Source organism: Syngnathus floridae, chromosome 12 (assembly GCF_059516105.1).
Source record: "Syngnathus floridae isolate MCC-2025c chromosome 12, RoL_Sflo_1.0, whole genome shotgun sequence".
Lineage (NCBI taxonomy): Eukaryota > Metazoa > Chordata > Actinopteri > Syngnathiformes > Syngnathidae > Syngnathus > Syngnathus floridae.
The window spans coordinates 7,232,832-7,257,631 of NC_142424.1; the positions used below are offsets into that span (position 1 = coordinate 7,232,832).

At 40.9% G+C, this 24,800-nt stretch overlaps 2 protein-coding genes across 3 annotated transcripts in view; one reads left to right on the plus strand and one right to left on the minus strand.

The window, feature by feature from the left end:
- astn2 (astrotactin 2) overlaps positions 1–24,800 on the plus strand; it is a 153,798-nt gene that overhangs the window by 93,786 nt on the left and 35,212 nt on the right. For both annotated transcript variants that reach the window (XM_088391186.1, XM_088391187.1), the window contains exons 12-16: positions 405–571; positions 1,785–1,973; positions 17,413–17,537; positions 18,077–18,181; positions 18,683–18,862. In XM_088391186.1, the coding sequence (XP_088247312.1) occupies positions 405–571; positions 1,785–1,973; positions 17,413–17,537; positions 18,077–18,181; positions 18,683–18,862 (766 nt within the window). The remainder of the gene's footprint in view (positions 1–404; positions 572–1,784; positions 1,974–17,412; positions 17,538–18,076; positions 18,182–18,682; positions 18,863–24,800) is intronic.
- Positions 18,994–23,881, minus strand: trim32 (tripartite motif containing 32). The gene is made up of 2 exons (XM_088391191.1): positions 23,774–23,881; positions 18,994–23,016 (listed from the first exon to the last, which is right to left on the minus strand). Exon 2 carries the CDS (start codon positions 23,005–23,007, stop codon positions 20,965–20,967), a length of 2,043 nt encoding a protein of 680 aa, XP_088247317.1. The 5' UTR covers positions 23,008–23,016; positions 23,774–23,881; the 3' UTR covers positions 18,994–20,964.

The window sequence follows — 24,800 nt, forward strand, 5'->3', positions numbered from 1 at the left end:
TTTTGAGTCAAAACGTGTTTGCATTAAAGAACAATCTTTGATCCACAATACCATTTTGTTCAAAGGATGCCTCTCTGGTATTATAAATCAAAGAAAACAAAAAAGTATGTTGCGCCTCTTGTTAGGATATAAAAGCAGCCTTCAAGTGGGAAACTTCAGTTGTCGATCGAGCTGAAGCACAATTTAATTTAACGGTTTTTTTTTTCCTGCTTCTACTTTTCTTTGATTCCCTCTCTCTTGACATCCGCTGCTCACTCCTCTCTGATCTCTGCCGCTACCTGTGCCTCCTCAGTGGCACCTGATTAAAATGCATGTGCTGACCTCTGTGCCTTCCTCGCTTCTTCTGTCTCCCTTATCACCCTTCTTCCGTCTCCTCCTCCTCTTTGCCTGTGTCTTCCGAGCAGTGTCCTAGCGGGCTGAGGCCGATGAAAGATGGCTCTGGTTGCTATGACTACTCCAGGGGCATCGACTGCACGGACGGTTTTAACGGAGGCTGCGAGCAGCTGTGTCACCAGCAGCTCGTGCCCCTCCAAGACGAGCCCGGGTCCAGCAACGTGCTCATGTACTGCGGGTGAGAATAAATAAATGATTCAACAGTGCCCCACAAAAACATTTACCAGCTAGTTGTCTGACCTTGACATTTTGGAGATTTTATATTAGTTTCCTCCAAATGCAACTTAACCCATTTCAGGGGTCATAAAACAACATTTGTAAGCCAGTTACTCCTTTCATATCCCAGCAGTGTTGGCTTTGCACAAAACCTCATCAAAAAATAAAAGAAATAAACCCAGATGAGGATTGTAATAAATATATGCTAGAATTTCATGTATCCATCCATTTTTTCCTAATATGTATCCTATTCAGGGTCGCTGAGAAATGGAGCCAATCCCATTTGGTTTCAGGTGATCGGGTGACATTATTCGCCAGAGCAATGTTAAAAATGAACATTTTCTTTAAAAAAATCCATTTCATTAATTTTTCAGGCCGCATAGAAATTAGCTCCAACAAACTCCAATGAAAATCATTGAATACAAATTGGCTTGCACGTTGCCTCATAGCTGAGATTGAATATTTGTTGTCCCCATGCTTGCATAAGTTTTCCTCCAACAATCCAAAACAGTTCTTAAGACTTTAAATAAAGGCAGCGCTCCACAATGCTGTCTGTCCTCCAATATGCCTCATTTAAATAATCTGGATCGTAATCCGTTTTCTGCAGAGTTTGTCGTTATTTTAAAGGTCAAGTTTCCATAATATGTCGCCTTTAACATATGAGTCCACGTAGTATGATAATTTCACAGCAATACTTGTATCACGTTTCATCTTGTCGCGTATGAGCTTGATCATGACATTGACAATTCTATTAGCCCGCTAGAATAAATCAATGCGAGCGAGATGTAAATGGCACAATTCATAACATATTGGCAAAGCTCTGTATGGTAATAGCTACTGTTAATTAACTCTGTAGAAAAGCCCTTTAATTGGCTGTCACCGTTTCGACAATTTCTACCGACTTCCAAGAAGCAGTGATGGCCATCTGCGAATCCATTTGCATAACTCATACCGTAAACCCGGAGGACGCTCAGCAAAAAAGTAAGGAAATGACAGGTGAAGGATATTCTAATCCTGCTTGAGCGGGGCTTCGCTTTGGGAATGGCGTCACATATCATTAGCTTCTTTTATTCCCTAACGGAGGGACAGTCTGGGAGTTAAGCGAATCGGCAGTCAATTTTGTTATCCCATCAACTATACCTCATGCTGACACGTCACCCCCATCATTTCCTCAGATGTGTGCAGGAGTACAAACTGGCGGCAGATGGCCGCTCGTGCCTGCTGCAGTCAGAAAACTGCGAGGGTCCGAAATGTCCGCGGCAGGCCGTCCACTTCAACGTGACCTTGTTTGGCGAGATGCTGCATGGATATGACAACAAAAGTCAACAAGTCAACCTGGGACAGATCTTCCAGATGACATTCCGGTAATTAGCATGCATGTTTACACACATATCATTCACATACTGAGAAAATATGAGTCAAAACAAAAATTATTGTGAGTGGCGAAGATTACTTATGATAATTTGTTTAACGTTTTCATCTGACAACCTCCCTCAGGATTCCATTATTTTAGGCAGAAAAATGTTATATTATGTTATTTGATAAACGCTTTTATTAAAGATAAATGCATTGCAAAAACAGTTGCATTTTTCACGACAGTAGAAGAAATGCGGTTTTGTGCTTCACCAAGTCAATTTTGCTCCAGTCACTTTAGGGGACAGCGTTTCAAAACCAGTTTTCCTGCTATGTGATATATATTTTTGGCAAGTTTCATTTTGTAAGACCTCATGGGGCGTTCCTCTGCACCTCATTATTTTGCCAGCTTCACCTGCTGTTATATATCGAGAATATGATCCTCCCTTTGAGCCTCTCTTCACCTCTTTGGTGTTTACTCTCCACGTCTCTAAAGAGACATTTTCGGGACGTAACAGCCACCTATTATCGGTTTTAAAGATGCAGTCGGGAAAAAAGAGGCTCAACATCTCTCAATAGGTCTTGCCACGGGGAGTTTTATACCCATGCGTGCACCACTTGGTTTTTTTTGAGTGACAAGCGGACGAGAGACTCGTGAAGATTTAGGATTGAGACATTATCCCCTCTTGGCGGCTTCCCTCCAGTAAAACTGGTCATATTCCTCCTCCAAGGTGCTGCGCCTTGATAAGTCGCATGCGATGAAAGCGAGATGGTGGTGATAAGAGTATCCATGCCGAAGTACGCGCGGGCAGTAACGCACTCTCTCTCTGACTTCCTTCTATTTAATCATTCGCATACACACTACACTGATGCTTTTCAAGGACACAGCATCAGTGGGTTGCCCCGCCCACCCTGGCGGAATACCCCCCACCTTCCCACATCCTGGTGCTTGAGTAAACGCACCCTCAGGCTTACCGGTCAGTGCATCGTGTAACGATATGATTCAGGAATTGTTTGAAACATTCATGATGCTTAGAAGTGCACTTTTGTCTCATGAAACTGCCTAAAGGACACATGCATTTTCCCCAAAATTCCTAAGCATAAAAAAAAAAAAAAACACACAAAAACTCACCTACTCATGTTTTTTTTTGTGCACACATGCTTCCAGTGCAGTGATTTACTTGGCTGTGTGATTTCACTTAATGGGTGGCCAGGCGCTTGATGGACCCAATTATTTGCATCCAATCAATTAAAAAGTCATTTCCCATAGTTTGCCCCTTTAAGCTGCTTGGTAGTTATTAACCAAATGTGTATTTCCCCCTAAAGCACCAGAGTGGAATTGCTGTGATCACGGCTTAGAGTCATTTCTGTTTCCTGCTCGGTTTCTGTTTTATCTCTGACATAATTATGTGGATGTTGGTGAACGTCTGCCAGTCACTGATTGCTCGGTACTGGAACTAGTAATTTGGCGTATAACCTCAAAGTTGCTGGATTTGAAATAGGAAAAAAATAATCCAGGGTTTTTAACCCATCAGAAAAAAATCCCTCCAGTTGATGTTAGTTAATAAAACAGAACTTTTTGCTCCTCCAGTGTTTTTCTATAGTTTTTTTTTTTTTCTGTTCTGGCTGAATTTTCTTTTGCAGTTTGTACAATTTTGAAGGGAAAATCTAATATAGTCAGTGTACCCCCGAACTCTTTTTTATTGTTATTCATTTAATATTACCAATAGAAATGACTTCAGTTTGACTTGCCACGGGTGCATACATAAATTGTCTGCATCTTATCCTTCAAGATACCTCTTGGGACAACAGCACTCTTAAGCAGCCAATTAGCGAAGCCTCCGATTACGGCCTTCGATTACCGCCTCCGCTGACTACTGTATATCGAGTTCACTTGAAATGATAAAGAAAGCTTGTCCTGGAAATTAGAATTGCAAACTAAAAACATTCTATAAACGAGGAGATGGAGGGCATGGAGACTTCACTTCTTTCTTTCTGCAAAGAAGCTGAACACATGCGCAGATCAATTTCACTAATTAAAAATATTCTAATTTAGCCAAATAATGCATTCCCCAATTTCGAGATATTCGGGGTCACCGAAAAGGTGTAATACCCGTTGGCGCTTATCCGTTATTAAATTAGAACAAATTTACGACATAAGTAGGCATTATCTAACTTTTCCTGTCCTTAATATCACTTCATGCATAATTGATTTGATAGTTTGTTGTAATACGGATTAATTGTTGAAAAGTACATGGGAAATGAACCTTGAAGAAAAATAATTGCAACACAAATCGCATTCACAAAATTAATCGTTCAGCCCTATTCTATTATTTTAAAGGCATGTTAAATAAAGTGGTGTTTCCCTGTACCTCATATTAAAGGGATTTGATAACCTGTAAAATAGTTTGTTAAAATTATGATTCATTTTACGAGTACTACATTTAGTGGTGTCTGATGCAGGGTGCCATGGACAAAATATGTTTGTGTTAAAACCCCATTGAGCTGCCACCTCTTCATTATCAGCTCATCACATTTACATTACTGTTTTTCCCCCATCTCCGTCAGTCTAACCAGACAAGCGGAGCCCACGAGTATGATGTCACCAGCCACTTCCTGCTAATTAAGCATGCGTGAGTCAGCTCACTTAGAACGCTTATCAAATCCACTGCGACTTTTTTGTCAAAGGAACAAAAGCTTTGTCGTATTACTACCTGGCTCCCTGTGCACGTGCCCTCATTTTTTTGGAAAAATATTTTTAGAGCAATATGTAAATGCAGGCTATTATTTACCTAATTCCCCCCCCCCCATCCTCTGTTTCACTTTGATATGCAGATGTACGTCATAACCCAAAGCCTTCAACTTCCACTTTTTGCTGTTTCCCACATAAACAGAGAGGCCTTTGGCAATGCAAAATGAAATATTAGATGATGAAGATGAATCCTGTGACTTTTCCAGTCAGAGCCTACTGTATTAAAAAAAAAAGAGAGAGAAAGAAAGCCTTATGATTTATAACTCCGTTGCATACATTTTGTCTCAAATTGATCTCACTCGGCGTCTTGCTCAGGCTCAGGGAATGAATTTTTACCGTTATGGAATTACAGAACATTACCATTTCTCGTGGATGGTGTTTTCCGAGGCTGTGATAAAATTGCACGTGTTAATGTAAATTTTACGGTTGAGAGCAATTCCATTACACCTTGAGCGCAGTAAGACTTGGAATGCGACAATATGCTGACAGAATGTTGGAAGTATCTGTAGTTGCTATTTTTTTACATATTTTTTGCTAATAAAACACCCCGTGTGGGTGTTGTCTCACTCAATACTCGGTCTGAATCGATCAGTCAAAAGGCGACTGTTGGCTTTATTGTACATGACGGGCGATTTTGCAAACTTGAGTTTCAACACTTCAATACATTATGGTGTTTGTAGTGTGCACCTTTTTACCATTTTTATTCAGCTGTTTACTTTTGTATTGGAGAAAATATTTGAAGAAAGCTGGCAGTGTGTATCAGTTTTCAGTTGATTCCTTGAATTTACCGAACCGAGTTTAAAGCACTTTATTGTTCAACTGTTAAGAAGAACATTTTGTTGGAAATTCTCAGAAGGCCAACTGCCATTTTCTCAGCTTTTCCAATAATATGAAACCAAGTAAGATAGCCGTTGTTTAATTATTGCCTAGCAACACACCGTTGCCACCCTTAGAATAACTACAATTATTGTCATCCCAAGCAAACAAGCGGCCAGCGTACAATTTATGATGGTGCTTAAGTGACACACCAAAGTCAATGGGGGACTTAATATTCACGATGTGTCCACTGTAGTCCATCATATGTGACGGCAAAATGGTATTTGATCAACTGCACATTTCTCAAAGGAAGGCACACGACTACAACAATTTGTGATTTTCGCTTCCAATATGTAATTCCCAGTAATTATGTAGCTCCAGTTAGTGATGTGCATTCCAGTTCCTATTAGTGAACTGAATCTTTAGAATCGGTTCACTCAAAAGATTCGTTCAAACGAATCGTTCAACGAATTTGTTCAGTGATTGAGAGTGAACGAATCACTCTAGGAAGTGATTCTTTTTTCAGTTCATATGACTTCAACCAGTAATGCGCATTGAAGCTGGTGCCACCACGCCGTAAAACAAAACGAATAAGTAATAGACGTCACTTTCCGTTCACGAAGGAGTCGTGAATTGTATTTCCCGTTCTTCAACTGAACGGATCTGTGAGTGAGTGATTTGTATTTCCAGTTCATCGCGAGAACGGATCACTGAGGGAACAAATCCAGGCTTTCCCGTTCGCGAACGAGTTAATGGGTGAACTGCCTTCCCGTGCATCAACGGATCAGTCAGTGAACGTGTTGCGTCTCCCTCCTGGCGTGAACTATGTAAGCCAGAAGCCAAGGAAAGAAAGAACCACTCACTGAAACACCGCTTCTTTTATGCACATTTTCTTCAAGCTAACGGCTAACTTTATTGCATGAAGGGATGAGCCGTTATGCAACAACGGTGAGATTATGCTTCTCTTTGGGTGATCTTGATTAAATAACACTTATAGTATTTTTTAAATACAAACACTTAAAAACACTTTTAATATTTTTCTTTTATTAAATAACATTTGTTAAAACTTGTCTGGTGTTTTATTCCTTGTTTTAATATTCACCAATTAAAACAAAAATAAGACATTTAAGTTCGTCCTCAGACGAGCTTCCAGAGTAGAAGCTTTACATTGCTAATAATAACTGTGGGGTGCAGCTCCTCACAGCATCCCCAATCCAACCTTTAATGCAGAGTGTAAAGTGGGGAGGCATTGGAATCCATTTTTCAGGGTGTGACGCGGCTGGGTATCGAACCCACGAACTCCCAGTCTCAGGGCGGACACACACACCACAAGGCCAATGAGCTGGTATGGTTTGGTTGCATTTGGTTAACTGCTTTATATGACAATATGTGTTTTACTTCAGGAGTTGGTGTCCCCCAAACTAATAAATGTCGGCATATCGGATTTTTTTGTCAACCTTTTATTCAAACGCATTCGGTATAATAACGCCATCAACTACAATCCAACAAATACAAAATTAAAACATCAATGTCGGCATAACAGCTGAAGATGGCGGTGTACCTAATAGAGCGTCCGAGTGACGTCACAGATCAAACAGCCAATCAGAAAGTGGGGGTGAGCTTTGACCATGATGTTTCCCTAATGAAGTGGCCTGTGGTTAGGTACACCTGAATATGGCGGTGTACCTAATGGAGTGTTTACATCACGTCACAGATCAAACAGCCAATCAGGAGGTGAGGGTGAGGGCGGGTGTGGATCCTTTCACTTAAGCTTTTTCCCTAATGAAGTGGCCTTTGATTAGGCACACTTCAATAGGTACACTACACGAGGTTAGAAAAAAAAAAAGAATAAATGAATAAGAAAATATAGCGAACGTTTCAGTGAACGATTCTTTTGAACAAATCTTTTGAGTGAACCGATTCCAAAGATTCAGTTCCCTTACAAGAACTGGAATGCACATGACTAGTACAAAACAGTGCAGACGGCCAGTAGCCGTCAGGTCGAAATAACCGAATGGTTAATGATACGGGCTCCTGCTCGGTAAGGGGTTGGTTCGATCCTAGATGTGAACATGTGTCCAAAAGTTCTTTTAGAATTGGAACCTCGCTTTGTATACGTACGCATATGTAAACAAATGTAAAAGCAAGTATTTATGTGTAAATACATAAGGTGGCCACGCCCCCAGTTTGGCGGAGCAACCCACACTTTCTGATTGGCTGTTTGATCCGTGACGTCACTTGGACACCCCATTAGGTACACCGCCATTTTCAGGTGTTCCTAATAACAGGCCACTTCATTAGGGAAAAATCATGGTCAAAGCTTAACTGAAAGTGAAAAGTGCCACACCCGCCCTCACCCCCACTTTCTGATTGGCTGTTTGATCTGTGACGTCACTTGGACACTCCAAGTTCCAACATGTTTTCTAAGTGACCCTCGTTAAGCGCACCTGTGTGAAAAGTTTTTGGTCACTTTCACGTTCCGCAGGAGCTAAAACTTTTCACGCAGGTGCACTTAACGAGGGAATCACACGGACACTCCATTAGGTACACCGCCATTTCCAAGTGTACCTAATAACAGTCCACTTTATTAGGAAAATATCATGGTCAAAGGTCACAGGTGTCAAGCTCTAGTCCTCGGGGCTGCGTTCCAACATGTTTTCCAAGTGACCCTCGTTAAGCGCACCTGCGTGAAAAGTTTTTGGTCACTTTCACGTTCCGCAGGAGCTAAAACTTTTCACGCAGGTGCACTTAACGAGGGAATCACACGGACACTCCATTAGGTACACCGCCATTTTCAAGTGTACCTAATAACAGGCCACTTTATTAGGAAAATATCATGGTCAAAGGTCACAGGTGTCAAGCTCTAGTCCTCGGGGCCGCGTTCCAACATGTTTTCCAAGTGACCCTCGTTAAGCGCACCTGCGTGAAAAGTTTTTGGTCACTTTCACGTTCCGCAGGAGCTAAAACTTTTCACGCAGGTGCACTTAACGAGGGAATCACACAGACACTCCATTAGGTACACCGCCATTTTCAAGTGTACCTAATAACAGGCCACTTTATTAGGAAAATATCATGGTCAAAGGTCACAGGTGTCAAGCTCTAGTCCTCGGGGCCGCGTTCCAACATGTTTTCCAAGTGACCCTCGTTAAGCGCACCTGCGTGAAAAGTTTTTGGTCACTTTCACGTTCCGCAGGAGCTAAAACTTTTCACGCAGGTGCACTTAACGAGGGAATCACACGGACACTCCATTAGGTACAGCGCCATTTTCAAGTGTATCTAATAACAGGCCACTTCATTAGGGGAATATCATGGTCAAAGGTCACGGGTGTCAAGCTCTAGTCCTCGGGGCCGCATTCCAACATGTTTTCCAAGATTCCCTCGTTAAGTGCACCTGCGTGAAAAGTTTTAGCTCCTGCAGTACGTGAAAATGACCAAATCTTTTCACGCAGGTGTGTTTAACGAGGGCAACTTGCAAAACATATTGGAACGCGGCCCCTCGAGGACTGGAGGTCGACACCCAGGGTTTAAGTGAAAAGTGCCACACCCGCCCTCACCCCCACTTTCTGATTGGCTGTTTGATCTGTGACGTCATTCGGACACTCTATTAGGTCCACCGCCATTTTCAGATTCGTTCGCGAAGATTCACGAGTGACAGACAGCCTTGCTGCTATGCCAGCCGACACACGTTATACCGACATTCATATTTTAATTTTGTATTTGTTGGATTGGAGTTGATGGTGTTATTATACTGAATGTGTTTGTGTTTGAATTAAAAGATGAAAAAAAAATCCGTTATGCCGACATTTGTTATTTTGGGGGACACCAACTCATATAACAGCGTAAAACACACATATCATATGAAGCAGTTAACCAAATGTCAAGATGAATATAAAAACAAGGAATAAAACACCAGACAAGTTTTAACATAAATGTTTATTAAAATAATAATAATGATAATAATAATAACAATAATGAATGAATCTTTATTTCAAACATGATTTAAAGAATAAAAACAATAAAAAACAAAAAACAAACAACATATATCACTGTTCGAAAAGGTAATAATAATACATAAATATTATTATAATATAATAATAATAAAAGTATATTTCAAACCAGCAGTCTAATGTGAAATTGCAGTAGATATATTGGATAACAATATTTAGGCGTATATATGCATAGACGTTATTTAAAAACTACTTTAAGTGTTATAAAATCAAGATTACCCAAAGAGAAGCATAATCTCCCCGTTGTTGCATAACTGTGCATCCCTTCATGCAATAAAGTTAGCCGTTAGCTTGGAGAAAACGTGCATAAAAGAAGTGGTCTTTTAGTGAGGGGTTCTTTCTTTCCTTGGCAAATCGTAAATCGACATTCTGGCTTTCATAGTTCACGCCAGGAGGGAGACGCAACACGTTCACTGACTGATCCGTTGATGCACGGGAAGGAAGACAGTTGACCCATTACTCGTTCGCGAATGGGAAAGTCAGGATTCGTTCCCTCACTGATCCGTTCTCGCGAGGAACTGGAAATGCAAATCACTCACTCACTGAGACGTTCACTCACAGATCCATTCAATTGACAGAAATGCAATTCACGGCTCGTTCGTGAACAGGAAGTGACGTCATTTTCTTCTTCGTTTTGTTTTATGGCGAGGTGGCGCCAGCTTCAATGCGCATTACCGACACCTACTGGTAGAAGTCATATATCACTTTAGGAAGCGATTCGTTCATTCTCGTTCACTGAAAAAAATCGTTCTTTTCAACGAATCGTTCACTCACGAGCTAACAATAGCACCAAGACGAGAAAGCAGTCTATTTTTAAGCTCACAATGTAACAAGGCTGCTTCTGGGAATATGTGTAGAATTGCTATTATATAATGTGTATTTTTTTTAAATTAGAAAGTTTGACAAAAATATGTGCAGTCTAATGAAAACCTCATTCATTTTAGTTAAAAAAATCTTGCAATTCATGATTTCTACTTGATAAGCTATAAGAAAAAAGTACTTTGTTGAGTATTTTGCAGTTCAGTGAATTATTACTTATTTTGACCTTTATTTGATTTTTTTTCAGATTATAGAACAAAAATGCAAAATTCAGAAATCCATGTTTTTTACTGGGAAGGCACTACAAAATCAGCCTTTATCATAACTTTTTATTTCTGATTATTTCACTACACTTTATTAATTTTGAAACGTTTTCTTCTTACATGGTAGGACTCACACAGTTTGGACGAGCGTATGCACAAGGCGGCGCCTAAAGTAAACCTGGCTTAAAAACAGCTGTTGCCAAAGAGGCTTACCGCAAATTCGCAGCCAGTTTGACCGAAGGGGAAAAAGAAAGCCTTGATAAGGGAAAATGAAATAGCAATTTAAAAAAGAAACACCTGAATCAAGTGTGAAGATTCAAGGACAAACTTTGAATACCAATTAGTTTCAAAAACAGCATGATGCTGCTGGTGACCATTTAAAATATCAATAGACTTTACATTGACATCACAACAGAAAGCTCATGATGAGAAAATTGCAATTACAGAGCTGGAAATACTTGTTTTTGAGGACATAGTTCATCAAAGAAAGTTGCAGTGTTATTCAGAATTAAAGTTGAAGCTCTAAAATTCAGCAAGCTTCTTGTTGTGACTCAAGAACCCTTCGATTGTTTGAGCGTTGAATATAAAAAAAAAGTGAACTCTACATATGTTCACCCGGTCCCCTTCTGTTGATAATTCAACATAAAAATATTTTTTTAATATGAGGTGAGAAGTGGCAGACTCAAGCCGAATGTTTCTCTACACAGGAGATGAAATCAAGAATGGTGAGAATACAATTTCCAGCCCTTTTTATTTTTGCATTTATTGTCTCACTGAACATTCATTCGTTGTAAATAACACAATCCCAAACGCTGCAATTGAGTCCGTTCTAGACTGTGCACAGCTCAAATCACCTTGCGGAGCTGTCAGTAGAACCGACAGCGGTCCGCAGGGTGACAAATGAGAATATTCAACATAAGGCATCAAAGCGTCAACATTTGATGGAGTTGCCTCACAGGAGGTAGCTAACAATGCTTGGCATTGATAGATGCCTTCAGCACCCTGCTCGGCTTTAATGAAGAAAAAAGCTGTGTGAATAGATCTTTTTGGACTTGGGCTAAAAAGTAAGAATTAGAAGCTAGATGGTTTTAGTATTGATTAATGAACTCCTGGCGAGGGAGGCAGCGAAGTTCGTACTGCCGCTGTTTGCAATTTCACTTCCCCCTCGGGTTTGCTATCTGTCTCTGTCCTTTCATCCTACTTTTCCAGCATTTACCTTTCATACATTATTCATAATAATTTTTTTCTTACTTTCATGAAGTTGGCGGCAGTATTAGTATTTTGTATTCTTCAGTGGAAAGGAAATGGCAAATGACTTTTTTTGCCACATGATCGCAGTTGGTCGTTTGACATTGACTGGCAGGTTGACAGACAACATGACAGCTAATTGTCCCGCATGTCTATCTCTAATTACTCATTGATTGAATAGATTGTTTGCAAAAGTGGCCTCACAACAATACTAAGGGAAACACATTTGTGGAAGGCTTTTTAATGCACATAAAGTTGTAAATGATTAATGGGGTATTAGTTTCACTAATGAAGCAAATGATATATTTCTAACAATTATATATATATATATATACTTTTTTTTATTATTATTATTGCCTTTCTGTGGCCTCAACAGGAGTTACATTTACTCCAAAGCATCTCTTGCTAAGTTAAAATGAATTCACCCCCGACACGAGATTGACTGATTTTTGGATGCCTTTGGACCACTTAAACAGAAAGTCAACCATATCTGCTACGCTGGTCTCCTCAGAAAAGCAGATTTGACATGCATGCTGTCCAAGCGATAAATCAACTTCTAGAAGCATCAAGATGCAAAAAATGAGAGATAAAAAAAAATAAGTAATGTCTTCCAATTAGCTGTATAGCAAGCTGCCTTCTATTATACCCTCCCCTTCCTTCCTTTCTTCCTTCCTTCCTTACGCTACATTTGGACGCGCAATCTCTATGGTAATGCCCCTGGCCCTGGTAGTTCATTTCCACGCTGTGCAAAAGGCAGACAGCTTCCAATGTGGCAGAATAAAGGATACATATTTACACTGTGTTTCACTTGTATGTACAAGTCAGGGGAGGGATGTGATTTGTTTTTTTGCTTTATACAATAAGGTTTAAAAAAAGAATGCTGAAGAGTACTTTGCATCTGCACATTACTTAAATAAATCTTCAGTTGGATTTTTGTGAACAGTGAAAACTTCAAGAAATCGATGTCCCTCTTCTTAAAGGGGAAGTCAACCCCAAAATGTTCATTGTAGTAATACGGTCTGTGCAGCCGACAATGTTCTGATTATTGTTTCGTTTGTGGAATCCGAATTAAACAAAAAGAATCTCCACCGGATTTACCAATTTTCTGAAGCCGAGCTGTGATTGGGTATGACCAGGCAACTGTGATGTCATTTTTAGTCGACAGCAAAATGGCCACCCTCTGAGATGAATATTAATCAGAATGCTGTGTTTGGACTAGTGAGGGTGCATCCAACATATTGTTGTAAAGCAGTTTTTCCCAACCAGTGTGCCGTGGCACACACTGTGCGTGTATATATTTACACATTTTGATTAGTAATGCCTAAAAAAATAAAACACAGATGGCACACCGGTGTGCCGTGAGAGATGTTCAGCTGTGCCGTGGGAAATTGTCCAACGTTAAATACAGAGCGGATGAAAAGTGGCCACAAATGAGTTCAGATGTTACAATAAGTCTATACAAAGACACCAAAGCAAAAAACTGCTCACAAATGTTATTGTTGGGAACAATTGTAAACATGAACTGATGAACTCTTCGCTCAACTTTGTTTGCTGTTTTTGTGTATTTGTTCGATTTCCTTTTTGTTGTGTGCCTTTCTTTGCCACAACAGCTAATTATGTCATTCATTGTTGAAGCCAAACAGCGAGGCAGCCGCAGAAATTGCCAGCATGCCGTTTTGTGCCTCTTTTATTGTATTTTTTATGCCACTGGATGTACGGAGGGAGAAGATTGTGAGACATCAGATGACTTTTTTACGTCGAGACATTCAAAAGTACAATTATGATAATCTCCTTGCAGCTGCCGCTTATCTTTTAAAAACGATCAAATTCTTGAAGGAGCGGGGGGTGGGTTTCCATGATGAGGAGAAGATGGAGCAAGATATGGAGCATCTGGAGACTCTATTTGCCTTAGGCTACATTTACACGACTGGTTTTATACCCTCTTACAAACTCGTGACTTTATCAGATTTCTTTGTTTTTACTATTATTTTCAGTGACCCATATCTGATATCCTTACTGGTATTGAAAAAAACGGAGAAAGAGAAAGACACAGAGAGAGGGGGGAGGGATTTCTTTGTGTGTATAAAGCATAATATTACAAGATTAAAGTCAGCATTTAACACGGAAAATAGTCATATTTTAGACGTCAATGTTTTGTCTTGGCATTTTGGCTTGCAATGAATAGTATGAATTATCAGGGTTTTTTTATTTTCTAATTGGGAAACATGAGACATCTACGGAGCAGTGTTTCACGGCTTTTAATAATCTAAAGTACATCATTTATTTAAATTAGGGCTGAAACGAGTCCACGAGTTACTCAGGATTCCGGCTCCGACCCTCACTGTGTGGAGTTTGCATGTTCTCCCCATGCCTGCGTGGGTTTTCTCCGGGTACTCCGGTTTCCTCCCACATCTCAAAAACATGCATGGTGGGCAGATTGCACACTCCAAATCGCCCGTGGGTTTTAGTGCATGTGCAGATTGTTGTTTGTTTCTGTGTGCCCTGCGATTGGGTCGTAACCAGTTCAGCCTACTGCCCAATGACTGCTGGGATAGGCTCCAGCACGCCCGCGACACCCGTGAGAACAAGCGGCATGGAAAATGGATGAATGGATGCTCGAAGCATTTTTTTTCTGCTTCGAGTACCCACTTATTTATGTTTACACTGCCAAGAAGAAATCAAGATAACCACAGCAACAATACTTTATGCTAAGTTTGACAGTAACATGCATAATTGCTGTCCCAATTAAGTCAAATTTAGCGTGGAAATGAACTTCAGTAGCCAGGGCATTACCATAGAGCAGTGGTTCTTAACCTTGTTGGAGATACCGAACCCCACCAGTTTAATATGCGCGTCCACCGAACCCCTCGTTCGTGATTTATTTTTCTTTTTTTTTTTTTGATTCACGACATAGATGTTTTTACACTGGTGCACAAAATGAGCCGTGCATTAACATCACTTTGTTCAAAGAACAAAACCATGACAATGCATGAACTCTTAACAAATTACATACTGGCAAATCAGAATTTACACAATAAATCTGGTTTGTTCAGACCTCCTCAGTGGAGGCTCTGTCGAACCCCTGAGACCAACTCACCGAACCCTTAGGGTTCGATCAAACCCAGGTTAAGAACCACTGCCATAGAGGTTGTGTTTCTAAATTCCCAATGACTAAATAAACAGCCGATAGTTGACATTGGAATCAGACTTTGCATAGTTGGGAAACATCTTGTCGTACCGCCGGTATGGTGGTATTGGCTGGGAGTCTTCTCTTCCACCTCGGTTGGAAATATAATTACTTCCCATCCACCTCTTGAATTGGCAGCTCTGTTCCACGAATGGCCTCTCTGATCCTGCTAATGTTCTTGTGTGTCAGTTTCATTTGTTACCACGTGATTGTATTGGTGCTCTATGAATACATTTAGAGAGTTTGATGCACTACAGCTCTTAATCAAAAAGTAAGACCATGGTGCAGTCTTATATAAAGCACAGAAAAAAATGAAGCTTTGAGCATCCTTCCTGAAAATAAGGGTCTTTTTTGATGCAGAGAAAGAGTGACCTCTAGTGGAGTATTGGTGTATTAACGCTCCTCCTTGATTCACTTGCTGTAATTGCAATAGTCACTTTTCTTGCTGCAAATTACTTTTTTTTAAGAGTAATTTGAATTTCACTAAGTAACAAAAAAATTACATATATTACAGTTATATTTCATACATCCTGAATTAAATACATAATAAAATATGACATCATTTTTAAAACCTAATTATAAAGAAATCAACACATAAACAAATGTGCCCAGCCCTCACATTCATTATTATAGTATCAATATTAATATAAGCTTTTTTTTTTAAATTTCAAATATGTTCATTACTAACAAATATATTGTTTATTTTCTTTGTATTTTTTTATCATTTAATATACCCAGCTAAATGCTACATTAACGATTCTTAATGCCATTTAGTCGCATAAAAGTGATGTTGTATAATTAGCAGATTGAGACACTGGACAATGAGTTCTTTGTGGTGCAGCGCGCAAAGGATTTGTATTTGGTACTCGGCTCCTGTGGGAAGGATTAAGGAGTCTTGGAAAGTGCTCACCACACATGGATCCTGGATGGCTTACAGTGTTGGCATTGTTGAGCGGACCCATTCATTGCCTGAAGATGCAGCAATCATTGAAATGCCTCATGGCGTGCAAACCTGTTGATGATGGACACGATTAAAGAAGCAGGAAGAATTAAATCAAGCAATACTGCAGACAACGTGAAGCAAACTATTATTAGCTATCCATCTAAACTCTGCATGTTAGGACAAAGCTGTTTTGGATCATTGAGTGTTCTGCCTTAACTTGATTGAAGCTAATGTTCCTACAATACTCTTTTCCTGCAGAACCTACCCAAGATGTTTTCCTAGATGCTTCACGGTGATTTGGGAGTTGTTGGGCTCCATGGATATTTCTGTTAGCTTGCTTAGACAATCAAAGTCAAAGTCAAAGTCAGCTTTATTGTCAATTTCTCCACATGTCAAAGACACACAAAGAAACCGAAATTTCGTTCCCCCCTATCCCACGGTGACAAGACATGGCCCACACAATGAGGGTCATACAAAGTTGAAAACAAGATTTACATATACAATCTTATCGGGGTGAGCTTTTCATACAATGTGTGTCCTTCTGTGTCATTGTGAGGTAATCAAACTTGAATTTAGTAGGTCAAAGCATGAACGGTACCATCAATGTTTTCTACAATCAGTGCTTTAAATGTGAGGATTAATCCACTGTAATCATCGTTGAAGCACTACTTGCTACTCACTTTGCCCGCCTCTGACTCAATCATGACTTTGGTATGAGACTCGCAAGGCTTTGTGCTTGCAGAAGGCTACAGAAGATGGAAAAAAATGAATCACAGTCCCCTGGGTCTCCACTGCACACGTCTGAGCTCGTGCAGTGCAGCAGGGACATTTTGTCTTTTTGTCGAGGAAATTGAAGCGAGCTGGCTGCGTTCGACTATAAAAAGCCCAAAGCAGTTCATCCATCGAACAAAAGAGGACGCATACACACCCCGCCGTCCCTCATGACTGTTTATTTTCTGAAATGGCCTCTCTTGTATTTCATGGGATGAACATTGACCAAAAGAGTTATACAATCATGCCCCCCCACACACACACACAATTTTGTAATTGAGAGCACTCTGAATGGTCAATTTTTGTCTCTTTTTTTTCCCCGTGAGCAATTACTAATATTTTTGCATCGGAGGAGCTTCTGCTTTCAGCACCATGGACAGCAACACTGCTACTAAACTCATCCCCCCCCCCCCCCCCCCCACACACACACACCCTCCCGCACTTGTTGGTGCCAGTGGCGCCAGAGGTGCTGCCAACAACAGCAGCATCTAATTAATTTAGTAGTAGATGACTTTCTTCTGTTCAATGCATCTTCCCTTGAGTTATTTTTCCCACCCTCTTAGCTCCACCAAAGCGCCACTTTTGAATAAATTAGTATGCATCACAGGTTGATGTGGGTTAATCTTCCTTGTTCCTCCCTGCAGAGATAACAACTTCGTTAAGGACTTCCCCCAGCTAGCCGACGGCCTCATGGTTCTTCCCCTGCCGGTTGAAGAACAATGCAGAGGTGTGTTATCAGAACCGCTGCCAAATCAGGATCTTCTCACAGGTGAGTGGGTTTGTTGGGACTATGAGTACTGCAGGCAGGGATTTTTTTTTTCTTCCAAACTTGATGGGTTTGGCATAATAATGAGTGAATCATTAAGCTGTCGGTGCATCGTGGAGCTAATGAGACTTCATGAGATTGTGCTACATGTAGCACAGAACAGTAACTTGTTTCCTAGCAACAATGATTCATAGAAAATGATTAAAAAAAATTGATGAGTTAGCTGGTCAATAATTTTCTTAATATTTTGTCCATAAGCAGCACTGCAACAACTCCAGTGCATGCTCCTGCAGTAATTTGTATGGTGGAAGACTTGATACTTTTCTAACATCAAAAATTTAAAATGTTGCCAACATCTATTACTAGTTTTTTTTTAGAAAAAAAAACAAAGTTTTTCTTTTTTAATATTAACAAAGATTACCTTGTTTTTTATTTGTTGATTATTTGTTTCTGTCTATTATCTGTGATTCATTGTCTGCTTTATTTTCTATTTGTCTGGCTATCTTCGGAATCTCATGTCCGAAATTGTGCATCATTTTTAGGTGTAGCAAAGTTCAACGAGGCCGCGGGCTATCCCATGATTCAGCAGTGGCGAGTGCGGAGCAATCTGTACAAAGTCAAGCTCAGTTCCATCACTCTTGCTTCAGGTCAGCCAAAGAAGCATTACCGCATCTGTTGTCATTATGACCAGTGATTCTTTAACCTGGAGCATAGTTGTCAAACTCAAGGCCCAGGGGCCAGATACGGCCCGCCATATCATTTTATGTGGCCCGCCAAGAAAAAAATTGCAACGACTTTGTGTCATTACTAAAATTAAAAATTGTCTTCACTTTAAAAAAAATAAAGATATTGCTTAGAATTGTTATTACCATTGGACTTTTTTTAAAATATTTGAACAGTTTTTACTAGTCTGATTTCAAAACTAGTTATTTATTAATTTGTTTTGTAGCCTATACTGTATATAGAAGACGTTGACAATCATAATGGCCCTCCGAGGGAAACTATGACTACGATGCGGCCCGCAACAAAAATGAGTTTGACAGCCCTGACCTAGAGTATCAACTCTGTGGAAAGTGGCAAGCAATAGTAGACAGCATGCCTCGCTCTCGTTGTGTGATAGTTGTATTTTTTCCTTCGTGATCATTTAGGTTTCGCCAAGGTTCTAAAGACGCTGTCAGGCGAGAGCACGCGCGAGGAGCTTTTGGCATTCCTCAGGCAATATGGCAGCCACTATGTGTCCGAGGCGCTGTACGGCTCTGAGCTCAGCTGCAGCGTCTACTTCCCCAGCAAGAAGGCCCAGCAGCAGCTCTGGCTTCAATACCAGAAAGGTGAGACAAAATAAATACACAAGGCACTTGTGCAATTATACATTGAGTAAAAGTTGGACTTACTATTCAAAGCATTTGCAATAGGCTGAATTATTTTAGAAGAACACAAACTGTTTCGACAACGTTAAAGGTAAGTTTGATTCAAAAACGTTTATTGCACTCGAGAATCAACAATACACAACAATACTTTTATTTTGTCCATGTGTTCAACACATTGTAAAATTCACATGCTCTAGAGCACCTGAGACATGGGAAAAGGGAGGGAGTTCAGCACACACACCAAAAACAAATGTTTCCAACAATAATAGCTAGATGAAATGCTGCTTGATTAAAAAAAGTGACACACATTGTTTAGCACACTGACAGAAGGACACTTTTTTAAATATATATATATATATAAATTTTCTGCCTGTGACCACTTGAGTTATGACAAAGATCCAAAGAAAACACAACAGCTTGGATGTAATGATTTTCATCTCTTTTTTTAATTGACTAAAACATGCATGCTGTGTATGTAGCAATGATTTAAGTGCAGTTATGTTTAAGGCTAAAAAAATGTGCTCTCAAGAACACAACCTGGGCTGGAAGGTGCATACAGCAGGCATAGTTCCCATATGATGTAGGATTTGGTTCCGCAAATTTAAAAAAAAAAAAAGAATCTTTATGGTACTGTTTGTGCCATTTACACAGCCACGTGTTAAGTTTTAAATATTCAATGATAGTAATGGTCAGTTTAAAAATATATATTGTAGTTTGTAGTCTGCCATTGCGTATAACCGCACTTGATTATACTGAAAGCCATTTCGAATGTTTTGGTTCTTGAACTACAAATACGACTACCGTGGATGAAAACCACAATAAACACTTTTCTCAATACCTTGAGCAATCTATTAATTAGTTTTGACGAAGCAATGACAAGTGTGCATATATAGTTACGTATCATTGTGTTTACTGCGTATAGAATATTTCTTGTGTTGACACGAGGTGGAGTGTTTTTAATCTGTTAGTATTTCACAAGTACTGAAACAAAACAATTGACAAAAGGTACCCTATGCCTTGTGAATTTTTAGTTGAAAATAGACTAATAAAAAACATTGCTTCTGACTATTTAGAATATTATCTGTTGGTTGACTATGAGTAGATACGATTTATGACAAGACATAATGTAGGAGTTGAATACAAAGAGAAATACAGGATGTAGATGCAGAATAGGCTGCTAAGACCTAAGTATCATCTATATGCTCACTTACTTGTACGTTACCACTGTTTTGCCCAAATATTGAAGATGTTAAATCTTTTAGCAAGAAAAAAAAAAAAATAATAATAATAATAATCTTTAGCCCTATTGATGTTTCCCTACAAATGTAATGTCCATTTTATTAAATTATCTCAAATGAACATTGGGGACACAAAATATTATTTTGTATAAATTTGCTGGATTTCTCGCAATGTTCCGAGCTTGTTTGTGTGTTGACATTATGCCCGCTCCTGCACTTACGGTTGTTTGACATTTTCTAGACTCACTTCCGTTCCGCTTCCATTAAGCTGAAGGAAATGTAGACGTTTACAGCTACCTATGGTTAAAAAATGTAGACAATGAATGAAAACCCACAAATCCACACACACTAGTCTAATATTCCACACACCCCACAGCAAACAATAACCCATTTAGTGTATCAAAGAGTACTGTGCATGCTCCCTGATTGTTACTGAATGCAGTTGACCAACATCTTTCACTTATTAGCGACTGCACAGTAAACTTTAAAGCTGTCAACATGCAATTAATACAATGAGTCCACAATAAAGTGCTTCACGGGCTCAGAGCCCCAAATTTATGCTATTAACTCTCTTTACTGTTGACATATTAAAAATCTTAACCAATAATAGAAATTTTTTTGGATGGGACAACTGTATTCTTAAATATAAAGATTATTGCAAGATCATGAACTCATACTCGGTAGTGTTACTTTGAAGTGACAATTTAAAATTCCGTTGGCCTATACAAATTATTGTGAGAATAAGTTAAATAATTTTTCTGCGTACTTTTTTCAAACATCCAACAAATCCATGGTTCCTTTTTGCGCTTTGTGTGGCTCACGCCTTTAGGAGGTGGACGAGTGCCTTCTTTGAATGTATGTGTAGACTTTGACACAATGGTCCCAGCAGTCCAGCACCAATAGCTGCCCTTTGGGTGTGGTGGCCACCCCAACAGGGCAGTTCAGTCCCTCCTGGATGAGAATTTTAAAGCCTCCTTCTTTGGGAAACTGCAAGATTTCCTTTCTGCCACTGTCCGTAACTAGTAGATCCCCGTTGGCGTCGACGCACATGCCGGTGATGCAGCAGAAGTCCTCCGTCTCGGAGAAGAAATGGCTGAGGTGCTTGCCGAGTTGGCCGTCGGTGCCCACCGAGCCGATTGAGAAGCCGCCCTCTAGGTGGGGCTCGTTGTGGCGTTTCTCAAAGTTGAGCGCCAAGCCTTGGGTGAAGTAGACGGTTCCGGCGGCATCACACGTCACAAACTTGGGCCGCACGGCCGAGCACAGCCGGCTGTAGCTCACCACGCCGAGGTTGCGGTCGACGGCAAGGCACCAGAGCTTTCCGCCCTCCACGTCCGACACCACAAACTGTCCCGAGGGCATTGCGGTTATGCCCCAGGGCTTGATGAGCTGATTCTTGTGGCAGGCCACGCACTGCCCATCCATGGTGTACACTTTGACCGAGTTGTCGTAGTTGTCAGTGATGCCGATCAGTCCCTGAGGCGTAACGGCGATGGACAAGGGCATGAGGTTCGGCAGGTCGGCACCAAGGAAGCTCAGGACAAAGTTGTCAATGCTACTGGCGTTTCGGCGGATTTCGCGCTGGAAACCTTTGCGGTTGAAGATTTGGATTCGGTAGTTGCCACGGTCAGCCACAAGGACCTCGCCGTGCTGGCTTACGCAGATGCTAACCGGTAAATTAAAAGAACCGGGAAGAGCTCCTTTACAGCCCATCTTCTTCACAAACTGGCACACCGGGGGGCCTGCACATGCACCTCCCTGTGCTTCCCCCCCTGCGTCCATTGACTTTGACTTAAAGGTGCCAGGTGAGCCACTTATACTGTCATCTACTGCAGCAATCATGTCAACATCTCGGTAGAGATCAGCAGTTGGTCCCTTTGTGCCGCCTACAGCCCCGTCTAGACCCTCAACGTCACCTTCAAGCGGAATATCTAAAGTGCATTCTGAATTTTCTGTATTGACCGTGAATGTGCTTGTGGTCAATCGGCCCACTTCTGCTGGTTTGGAGTGTTCCGTCCGGATCAACTCTGGCTCGTGCAGCTGAAATACGGTGGGCAAGGTCCCCTTGAGGTTGAGCTCCTCGTCCTCACACCCACCTCCATCATCCCGGAGCAAGCTGATGTCGCTCTGCCTCACCCGCATGGTTAGATAGTCGCAGCACGAGACCACCTTTACTTCCGCAATGTTAAGGAGGTACGTTTGCTCCTCAAGGACCTGCCCGTTAAGCTTTTGTACCTCTGCCATCGACGCAGCGAATGTCCTCCGAGAGCGCCGCAGGTCTTCTTGAAGCTGCAGCTCAGCCGCCGTGTAATCCCGCTGCACCACTCTGTACTTTGCTCTTAACGATTTGGTAATGTTTTCAATAGCTGTTTTTTTCTTCTGGATTTCCGCTACAATATCACGTAGGGCGGAAAGTTTGCCGCCAAGTTCTTTCCGACGTTGTTCGGCCGCCATCCGTACAGGCTGAACGGAATGACCGCGATGTAGATGGCCCTCGACTTTACAGAGCTCACAAAGAACGACGGTGCAGTCGTGGCAGTACTGTCGTGGCAGGCGGCTGCAGCAGGACCCGCACATGAGGGCGGCGGCAGCCGCGCCGCACGACGTAGCACAGTCAAGAATCTTGAGCACTGTGAGATTGTCTGCCAACTGCGAGATGCTGCTCATGCGCGAGACCTTACTGCAGAAAGGGCAGCGCACGCCGTTGATGGTGTTGGCCAACAGCCTCTCCAGGCAATGGCGGCACACAGTATGACCACACTGTAGGAGTTTAGGTCTCATTTGGTCCTCGTTGAAGGTCTCCAGACAGATGGGACATTCAAGGACCTCCCTCATTAGATCTGGATCAAGTGGGTAAGATGCTGCTGCCATGATGGCTTGCTGCCCGAAAGAAAGAAAACCATATAGGTTACCATGACATGAATAGTGTTGGTGGAATGTTGTTTAGGCGTGGCAAGGGTGGCTCAATCAGTTGAGCTTTGTTTGGATTAGGGTTGCAAAGAACGAAACATGGGACTGGGCTCTTCTTTGGGTCACCACTTGTGACATTTCCAAAGCCATTTCTAAATCGAAATGAATCTGATATGACATCATTACCACATTGTTGTGTTATTGTTATTCAATCATAATTAAGAGCCAAATTATTCTCAGAATCTTTACTATGAATATTTGGATATGACCACTGCAGAGTAAATCGAAAATGCAATCATTTCCTTCATTTCTGCATGCTCATATTTCTGAAATTCACATATTGATGACCACAAAATCCTGAGAAAAAACATGTGCGAATGTTTGTCTCATCGTCCACACAGTAACATTTAGACTGAGTTGGGCGTAAAATGCAAGCGCTTGTCTCAGCTGTCAAAATATAAAATGACACTTGGTTTAAGGCGTACAAACAAGGACGTATCTAGCCAATTTCTAAAGGAGTATCATGCTAAATGGTTGCTTAAAAAGCATGCAGACGGTGTGTGCAAGTATCAAAGCCAGGCAGCTTTCATAAAATCAGGCTAATAACAAGACAGGCCACACAAGCCAAACGTCACCATTGAGTGCATGCGACACCGTCATTCCGTATGCAAAATGGATCATTTTTAAAACCGTACATGAAAAATATGCTCTTATACAAATAGATTACCTCTGTCTGCAAGTTGGGAAGTAAAGATGTGCTGAAACAGACGTGCGAGCTTTTCTGCCACTGCGTCCGCTGGAGAGAGTGCAGTGGCAATGACGTCACCCACGCATGTTTACGTGCTTACGTATGTGCGTGAGTGAAAGCGTTTGTCGTGATTGGCTGCTGATGTTTCACGCCCGCTATTCTAAACTGAACCAACCAAAAACGCACAGGACTAACCCTAACCCTCTAATTTGAATTTGATATAGTATTTACAGGAAAATCACAACATGTATTGTATCAGTATATAAAAAATATTAATATTACTTGGGGAAGCATTCATCATTCACGCAGAGGGGAGCCCAAGCGCTAAAATGACGTACCCGATTTTTGACCCGAGATTGCAGAGAATGGCCACTGGGTGGCAGAATAACTCTTCTAATCGAATTGGCTCACAGTACTGCACTGTGCAGAACAGTAAGGGAATAGTAAAAATTAATGTAAATATTTTTACTTTCTGTAGTTAGAGTAAAGTTATATTTTTGACATGTTTGATTATTATCCTATTTTTATTATGTAGTATGGCATGATGTTGAAATAAAATAAAGCTTATATTGTACTGAGAAATACATTATAATGTTACATTACATTACACATATATTTGAATACTATATTGTGCCATTACGAGTGCCCATTATAACAATGACTTATATGTATGTGTGGCATAGTCAACACATTGAAGCATAAATTATTATCCATACCTTGCAACATTTGTGTTGCATTGCTATGGAACTTATTCGTCACCTGGCCCGTTGTTGCCCTGGGCAACGCAACCCCAGCCACCCACTGGGGTTGTGTCCCAGATGAGTAATTATACTGCAACCAACAACGACATTTTTAATTCACAAGCTGGTGCAAGATCAATGGCCGGGGAAATTGGCACCATTCTTCTTGTCTGTGTCTGTGTCTACCTGCACGTCGACAGACAACTGTTGCATAAGACAAACACACATAAGCGAATGCGCGCCAAAGGTCATGTGTGAAAAGGGCA